Source organism: Salvelinus namaycush, chromosome 18, assembly GCF_016432855.1.
Source record: "Salvelinus namaycush isolate Seneca chromosome 18, SaNama_1.0, whole genome shotgun sequence".
Taxonomy (NCBI): Eukaryota; Metazoa; Chordata; class Actinopteri; order Salmoniformes; family Salmonidae; genus Salvelinus; species Salvelinus namaycush.
In genome coordinates this window covers 31,194,099-31,203,165 of record NC_052324.1, presented here as the reverse complement: position 1 = coordinate 31,203,165, position 9,067 = coordinate 31,194,099, and the positions used below count along the sequence as shown (strand labels likewise).

Sequence of the window (9,067 nt, the reverse complement as noted above, 5' to 3'; positions counted from 1 at the left end):
AAGGAATTAAATTCCACTAATTAACATTTAACAAGGCGCACCTGTTAATTGAAATGCATTCCAGGTGACTACCTCATGAAGCTGGTTGAGAGAATGCCAATAGTATGCAAAGATGTAATCAAGGCAAAGGGTGGCTACTTTGAATAATATAAAATATAAAATAAAATTAGATTTGTTTAACACTTTTTTGGTTACTACATGATTTCACATGTGTTATTTCATAGTGTTGATGTCTTTAGTATTATTCTACAATGTAGAAAATAGTACAAATAAAGAAAAACCCTTGAATGAGTAGGTGTGTTCAAACTTTTGACTGGTACTGTATATATTTATATAAATATAAATATCTTGACATAAAATATATTCTTATATACAGCACATACAGAGGAGATCCTTCACTCCGCTTTTCTCCTATATCCCTCTACGTTGTTTCTAAAGCTACGCGTGTCCTGAAGATTATACAGTCAACATGTTCTCAACAGAGATATCCATGACAGTTTACAACAGCAAAGAGCCTCCTAGGTTAAAAGCAGAAGCTGTTGCTTGGACTTTGGACACATCAAAATGGACAGCTATATGAGGAATCAGATCAAGTATAAATGTACTGTACATTCACGCTAAGTTATTCCATGTACATGTATTCCCAGCATCTAATTTCTTTACATTAGGTGTCATATGCTGTCAGCTGTTAGTCCATGACACCTTGCACTGTCCTCTGCAGGCATTCTAGAAGAGTCTTAGTGTGTGAGTGGGTCAGCGCTCTAAAGCTATGTACTGTAGAGCGTCCGCGTTCGACCCACGTATGCCACTGCTCTGTCACACAGTAGTCAGTGCCTACAGCGTTGTTTCGCTGCTCATGTCCCTGTGGCGGGGGTGGTCAGTGTCTGTGTCGTAGTCCGACTCCATCTCGATCTTCACCTGGGGCACGGGGAAGGCCATGCCACGGCCGTGGGCCATAGGCACCGCCGGGGACGAGGGGCAGGAGATCTTCAGATGCAGGGTGATGCTGAGGAACGGCAAGTCCCAGTTATCATACATATCATACATACCTGTATGTATGTCCTGTGTGGTTCAGATGGGTTCGATTCTCGCTGGGGCCACCCATACAAAAATGTATACATGCACTATTGTAAGTCGCTTTGGATAAAAGAGTCTGCTAAATTACATATATGACATACACAGTGAAAGAAACACAGAAGGGAGGGCGGACTGGAGACAGGCGAGGGGGAAGGTAACCTTGGGCTAGACAGGGGGGGGTCAGTAGTGAGATGTCATCTGGAGCTGGTGCCAGAGAGTACCAGAGAGTGAATTAGACTAGAGGACAGGTTGGGCAAATTAATGTGAAACAACATGACAGAGAGTTAGACTAGCTGTCAACTGTGATTGATGTCTGTTCTTTATGCCGTAGTATTCCAAGCCTTTCTGCGGTGTAGTTCGCAGCCTATGGGGAATGTGAGATGTGGGGAGGAATGCAATGCACAGTTTGTGATGCAAAACTAACAGTAAAAGAAACAAAATGTATCCTTATGTTGCAGTTTCCCCTCTCCTAATTTCACAGTCTTCAGGATTTTTTTTAGCAAATATGTAGGCCTACTGAATACTGCTGAACCATGCTTCCTTAAAAGCAATGCAGACATGAATTTGATCATAGTTTCTATTTGACATAAGGAGTCAAAGACAACACGCAGATAACATGACTAAAAGGATAGAGGGGAGAGGAATGTTCAACTATATGGGATGAAGACACAACTAAGAACAAAACAGTAGTGTTCGTGAATGGGACCCATCGATAGACTACTAGACTATTGGGTACATACAACAACACATGGAGGAAAAAGAAACAACCAAAACTCTGAGAAAGGCCTGATGCATGTGGTATGAGGTCACAGTGCACCAAACACTGTTCACTCTCAAATACTGCTATCTGCTACATACAGATAGAATGTCAAACTTTTATTCATCTATTCAAATATGCCACACATTTCTACAGAATATAAACCAAGCCAGTGCCTGAAATGTAGGAAATAGTGTGTTGGAATTATGCACATGCATGTGATGTGTCTACACATAGAGACACATTGACACAAAATTACACAACTAGTTTTCATAACGCATAGGAGTGCAGGGAAAATAGCAGCAAGGGCTGCTTAGCAAAACCCAAAATAACATCTGCATTGCATTAAAGTGCATGGAGAGAAGGGTATGAAGGCATATTCTCTGAGATATAGCTTATACTTCAGCCCAGCCTTGGCAGAACACTATGGAATACTGTGTCTGTGAGAAGTTATGTGTGGAATTATGGATGCTGTGTGTGTGTGTGTGTGTGTGTGTGTGTGTGTGTGTGTGCGTGCGTGCGTGCGTGTTCGTGCGTGTTTCTGTATGTCTGCTTATATCTGCCAGGCTGATGTTTCATGTTTATGTAATCTATGAATCAGGGGAAGTATTTGCTTGGCTGGCAGTGAGCAGCCCACTGTGACTGGGCATCAACGGGCTGAAGGAGGTCACTGTAGGGGACGTGTAGTTTGAGCACACAGTACCTGCGGTCCACGTCAGACTCAGAGCTGGGCGAGCAGTTGGAGTACGCGTGGTACTTCTCCTGCATACAAACACATGCACACACACACACAGAGAACAGACACACACAAAACACAGCCATCAGAAATTAATTATTTAGCGAGAATTGTTTTTCTCTAAACCAGCCAGTTGGTGGGAGTAAAACCTAACATTTCTCACCTCGTCTTCGCTGTCGTCTGATCTCCCTTTCTTCATGTCTTTCTTCTTCGTGTCATCTTTATCACCCTTCTTCTTCTTCTTCTCCTTTTTCTTGTCTTTCCCAGGCAGGATATCATCTATCCAGGCCAGGTCGTGTTGAGAGAACACCATGTCCAGCATCTTACGCACCACCAGCAACCCCAGGATCTGATGGCCGCACAAGCAAATTATCACTATCCTCAACTTCTGTGACAAGAAAATAACATCAACAGGAAAGAAGATGCATGTAAAACTCTTCATAAGTAACCAACATTTACTTCATAAGTAACCAACATTTACTTCATAAGTAACCAACATTTACTTCATAAGTAACCAACATTTACTTCATAAGTAACCAACATTTACTTCATAAGTAACCAACATTTACATCATAAGTAACCAACATTTACATCATAAGTAACCAGCATTTACATCATAAGTAACCAACATTTACTTCATAAGTAACCAACATTTACTTCATAAGTAACCAGCATTTACATCATAAGTAACCAACATTTACTTCATAAGTAACCAACATTTACTTCATAAGTAACCAACATTTACTTCATAAGTAACCAGCATTTACATCATAAGTAACCAACATTTACTTCATAAGTAACCAACATTTACTTCATAAGTAACCAACATTTACTTCATAAGTAACCAACATTTACTTCATAAGTAACCAACATTTACATCATAAGTAACCAGCATTTACATCATAAGTAACCAACATTTACTTCATAAGTAACCAACATTTACTTCATAAGTAACCAACATTTACTTCATAAGTAACCAACATTTACATCATAAGTAACCAACATTTACTTCATAAGTAACCAACATTTACATCATAAGTAACCAACATTTACTTCATAAGTAACCAACATTTACATCATAAGTAACCAACATTTACATCATAAGTAACCAACATTTACATCATAAGTAACCAACATTTACTTCATAAGTAACCAACATTTACATCCTATCAGGTCATTTGTATGTTGATGGGTGCTTGAATGTATCCAGAAACACGACCATTGGGACTGTTGGTAATACATCTAAGTAATACTTTTTTATGCATTAATGCATTGGTCAAACTAATTTGATGGAGGGCCAAGTGTATGCAAGTCTTCACTCCTCCCATGTACCTGATTGATCAGTTAAGGTAATTTATTTAGTAAGAACTTCCCTCACCTGCTTTTCTAGGTCTTAATTACACACAAATTGAAAGAAAAATACTAAAAAAACAGCAGATACTCTGCCCTCCATGGAACGAGTCTGACACCCCTGCATTAATACTTATTCCATTCAAAAGCAAATCATGAATAATACCATGACAGGGAAGAGGATGGCCAGGACGGTGGACTTGAGCACCCAGAGGACAGCCAGGCAGATGATCTGGACCAGGGTGAAGAGGTGGACCCTCCTCAGAGGCACGTGACGCAGGAAAGGGAAGTCTGGCTGGTACTTGGAAGGCATCATGTACAACTTGATCCTCTCCCAGAACTACAGAGGAGTGACAGGGGAGACATAATGAGAACACACACACACACACACACACACACACACACACACACACACACACACACACACACACACACACACACACACACACACACACACACACACACACACACACACACACACACACACACACACACACACACACACACACACACACACAGGTCCAGACAGACTCAGTGAGACCCTAGACGTGCTCTGAGCAGCCTAGCTAACACCCTGATCAAAATGCATCTCCAATTGCTGCTTAGATGCTGCTAGAATACATAGTTACCTTCCCTCCAGACACACATTCTCAGAAGGAAAATAACCGTGCCACAGAGAATGTGATGACATTTGAAATGCATGCCGTACTAAGAAGCCCATACCATGAGACTTTGATTTGACACATAACCACCGGTTGTCGACTGTGTTTTCTGGTCTCTACATACCTGAATGCCACTGAGAGATGCCACGCCCATATAGAGAAACACACCATAGAGCACTGGCATGGGTATGAACTGTGAGTGGACCAGAGGGAGAACACACAGTTAAACTACATAGACAATATAAACACATCATCCTGTTGATCCCTTGTAATGGCATGTGTTGGTATAGAAAACACACTGATTGCACCCAAAATTGCACCATATTCCTTATTCAGTGCACTACTTTTGACCAGGTTCCATAAGTCTCTGCTCAAAGGTAGTGCACCGTATAGGGAATAGGGTGCCATTTGGGCCACTACCACTGTTATCGTTCATCAATAAGCCTAGTTTAGGTTGGAGGAAATGATCATATTTTACTGACCTGTAGAATGGGAGCCAAGAAGATGGAGACTCCAGTCAGAACAAACACCAGAATCCCTGTCAGTCTCTGCTCCCTGTACATTAGAGCGAGAGAGAGGGAGAGAGATACAGAGAGAGAGAGATGCAGAGAGAGATCGAGAGAGGGAGAGAGAGAGAGTTAGGGAGATAGAGATATATATATATATAGAGAAAGAGAGAGAAAGAGAGAGAGAGAGAGAGAGAGAGAGAGAGAGAGAGAGAGAGAGAGAGAGAGAGAGAGAGAGAGAGAGAGAGAGAGAGAGAGAGAGAATGACTACAAGCAAACCTTTCCATCTGTAACAGACAGCAGACAAGAGACAAGCTCTGCCTGGACTGTACTGTATATCCTCTATAGAAGTGGTATTACAAATCAGGGTCGCGACAAAGGGCACAAACGTTTTTGAGAAAGATATCTTGAAAAATAAAATGTTTTTGCGTAAATGTATTTATTGGTTTCTTTTAATTTTGATAAGAGATAAACATTTAATGAATTGAAGGTTATTTGTTGATGTAAAAATTGAAATGTACCGATGTTAAGGTTGTGCCATTAGATTTGGCGTGGGTTGGGGTCGCGAGAAACTATTGCTTAAAAAAAATGGGGTCCCCAGAAATTCTGCCGGAAAAAATGGGGTCCCAGCTGAAAAAGTTTGAATACTACTGGTCTATAGTCACACTCTATTTTCTCTTCGCTGTGCTCCCTCACCTGACACCCAGGAACTGAGGCTGCTCCCCAGGGGCGCTGGACTCACTCTCCATCTTTAGTGAATCAATGTGGGCGATGGAGATGACAGTGGCTGCCACGTACCAGGGCAGGCCCAAGAAGGAGCAGGCAGCCATCAACACCCCCACCCAGAACAGGTCCAGGTGGTAGCCACACCCTTTCTGCAGGGAGGGACACACAGAGTAGAGTAGGACATGAATTCACACTGCAGGATGTCATTGAGGTAACTGTCCTATTAAGTATGTACTGTAGGCCCTAACGTGACACCAGAGCCCAATTAAGGGTCTAGGAACTAGATTTTACTACTACAAGTATGTCTTATCTCCAATATAAATGACTCATCATTGCAAACAACCTGTCTGATGCCCATTGTGTCCTCCAAAAGCTGAGGCTAAACTAGTTATCAATGTCTTCACTATAACAGGCTGGCTGTGTATTTAACACAGCACATCAAGGTCTCCCTTGTGAAAGAGGTCTCCTGACCTCAATGGGAGTTTCTGGACAATAAAAGTTTAAATAAATCAATAAAAACATCCAACTACCCTCAGCTTGTTCTCCTTCCGGTTGACAATGACAGCACTGATCTGCTGGTCCATGAAGATGAGGATGGTGACCAGGAGAGCAGGGACGAAGCTGGCCAAATACACCCACCATGGGTTCTTCCCAAACGGCAGCACTATCCAACCCCGGTCGGGACGTGTGGGCTAAAGGGAGTCAGTAAGGGGCAGTGTCAGAGTGACCATTCCTTGATTAAAGGACAAACACAAACATGTACACACCCCTTTTGTCCCCAAAACAGCCTCAATTCGTCGAGGCATCCACTGTGATGTTGGCTCATGTTGACTCCAGTGCTTCCCAAGTCAGCTGGATGTCCTTTGGGTGGTGGACCATTCTTGATACACAGGGTAAACTGTTGAGCGTGAAAACCACAGCAGCATTGCAATTCTTGATAGAAACCGGTGCGCCTGGCGCCTACGTACTACCATACCCTGTTCAAAGGCATTGTCTCCCACCCTTCATCTACACTGATTGAAGTGGATTTAACAAGTGACATCAATAAGGGATCATAGCTTTCACCTGGATTTATCTGGTCAGTCTATGTCATGGAATGAGCAGGTGTTCATAATGTTTTTCTACATTCACTATAGGTTTATGCCTAGGGTATGTTCAGGAACATTACTAATATTTTAAACCTGTTTCTTTACCTTAAATTCTGTGGGAACGATGAGCTTGGGGGTTTTGAGCCCAATTAACCTGTCCAGACCCACAAAGGTCATAATGGCCATGAAGATGGAGAAGTCACTGATGAGCTTCCGCAGCTGTTTACAGAAGCCAAAGACAGAGCAACAGACAGAGCAACAGACAGAGCAACAGCCGCCGACACAGACAGACGGAGAGAAGGACAGACGGAGACACAGAGACAGACACAGAGACAGAGACAGACACAGTGACAGAGACAGAGACACAGACAGACACAGAGAACAAAGCAAAGCAAAAAATATAAAACAAGTCTAGTGTGAAACAAATCATCTCTCAAAGAACAACAAATGCAGAGACACAAACACATTAAAAACATCTCAAATGCATTGAAAATCATAAGCTCTATTCAGCTGTAACATAGGTGGAATAGAATATTGTGAGGAACATGCAGTTTCAGGTCACCAGGGACACCAGGGGATCCAGTACGTACATTGAGGAAAAGGGAGGGAACATTGTTCACTGTTTGGGATTTGACAATGGAGACACACACACACACACAGAGAGAGAGAGAAGAGAGGAGAGAGGAGAGAGGAGAGAGGAGAGAGGAGAGAGAGAGAGAGAGAGAGAGAGAGAGAGAGAGAGAGAGAGAGAGAGAGAGAGAGCAGGAGCAAAAACATGGAGGGGGGAGTTGGGAGAGACAATGGTATACAAAAGTTTGGATATAAACATGTTTTGGTCATTGCTCTTATTTACACCCAATCTCTATGGGCATTTATACTAAATCACCACAGCAATGTGTATTTTCCACTGGCTGGAGAGTTTTGAACATATCAGATTTTTGTCGGAGCGGATGGTCGTGGGGGCGGAACATAATTATAATAATTGGTATACTGCAAATTGACCACAACTAAGACAAAAAAATTGATTGTGTCTCAATGTAGTTTTCAAATACAATCACGTGTCTTTCTTTTGAACAGATTTGTTAAATGAAATACATTTTTTGCTGAATTCCTGATCTTTTTAAAGTCTTTTTTAAAATCACTTGCCGGAGGGTTTTGGCCCGTCGGCCGCTTGTTACCGACCCCTGGAACAGACTATCTGTCTTGAAAAATATGAAACTGTGGCTGCATTAGGCTGCCAATTGTGATGCAGCCTGTATGTCACTGTATAAAGATCCAGCCCCTCTTCAGTTCGTTCTGGTCTCACCTTGGTGGGGAAGTAGCGACTGAACTTGAACTTCTTGAGGGAGACGGTCATGGAGTAGGTCCCGAAGAACAGAATGAAGGACATGAGGGCCAGGTCAGGGACGTACTTACAGGTGTTGCCCACCAGAGAGCCTCCGTACTTCACACACTCCTTCTTACTGAGCTGGCTCCAGTCCAGGCCTGTGATGTTTAACTGGTAGGAGAGAGGGAGAGAGGGGTGGAGGGGGGCAGGGAGGGGGACACAGTTTTACAGGTGGAAGAAAAAGGTGACGTGTAGAGAAAACGATAGGCATGGATGTGAGGGTTTGTCGGGAGAGAGAGAGAAAGAAAGAAGAAAAAAGAAAGAAAGAAAGAAAGAAAGAAAGAAAGAGAATAACAGGGAAGAGAGTGCAGGAGAACAAAAGGGAGACAAAAAAAGAAAATGAACAGACTCAAAAAGAAAATGAACAGACTCTTTAAACAATTAGTTCCCACTTGGCTTAGTGTCATACTCCTGTTTTTTAAGTAGTATCATTAAAGTTTGAGTTCAAACAAACAACAACTAGGAAGTCTGTTGAGTCAAAAAATGAAATATTGAAAAGCCCTTGAGGCCTAATGGGTATTCAGCAGGGTGTGTTGTGTTTCCAACATAACACCAGCTCTAACATCTACTTAAAAAGACATGACAAAATACACATAGAATAAAAACAACAACTTACTCCAAAGAGACTAGAGGTGTTATCAGTTGGCACTGGCACTAAACCATTGAATATCATTGAAGCCACTGTTTAAGATAGAAGGGAAAAAGAGACAGAGAGAGGAGGGTAATGAAGGAGAAATTGAGATGCAGAGAGGGAAAACAAGATGACGGCAGAGTCAGG

General features: G+C 42.3%; 1 protein-coding gene across 1 annotated transcript in view; it reads right to left on the bottom strand.

Annotated features, from left to right (window-relative positions):
• Nucleotides 1–834: 834 nt before the first annotated feature.
• Nucleotides 835–9,067, bottom strand: part of LOC120062912 (electrogenic sodium bicarbonate cotransporter 4-like) — a 41,255-nt gene continuing 33,022 nt past the window's right edge. Inside the window, exons 16-26 of the mRNA XM_039012972.1 lie at nucleotides 8,906–8,970; nucleotides 8,209–8,400; nucleotides 7,008–7,121; nucleotides 6,345–6,506; nucleotides 5,785–5,963; nucleotides 5,065–5,137; nucleotides 4,707–4,775; nucleotides 4,087–4,260; nucleotides 2,734–2,919; nucleotides 2,472–2,596; nucleotides 835–1,006 (exon numbers count right to left, since the gene is read on the bottom strand). Of these exons, the coding sequence (XP_038868900.1) occupies nucleotides 835–1,006; nucleotides 2,472–2,596; nucleotides 2,734–2,919; nucleotides 4,087–4,260; nucleotides 4,707–4,775; nucleotides 5,065–5,137; nucleotides 5,785–5,963; nucleotides 6,345–6,506; nucleotides 7,008–7,121; nucleotides 8,209–8,400; nucleotides 8,906–8,970 (1,511 nt within the window). The remainder of the gene's footprint in view (nucleotides 1,007–2,471; nucleotides 2,597–2,733; nucleotides 2,920–4,086; nucleotides 4,261–4,706; nucleotides 4,776–5,064; nucleotides 5,138–5,784; nucleotides 5,964–6,344; nucleotides 6,507–7,007; nucleotides 7,122–8,208; nucleotides 8,401–8,905; nucleotides 8,971–9,067) is intronic.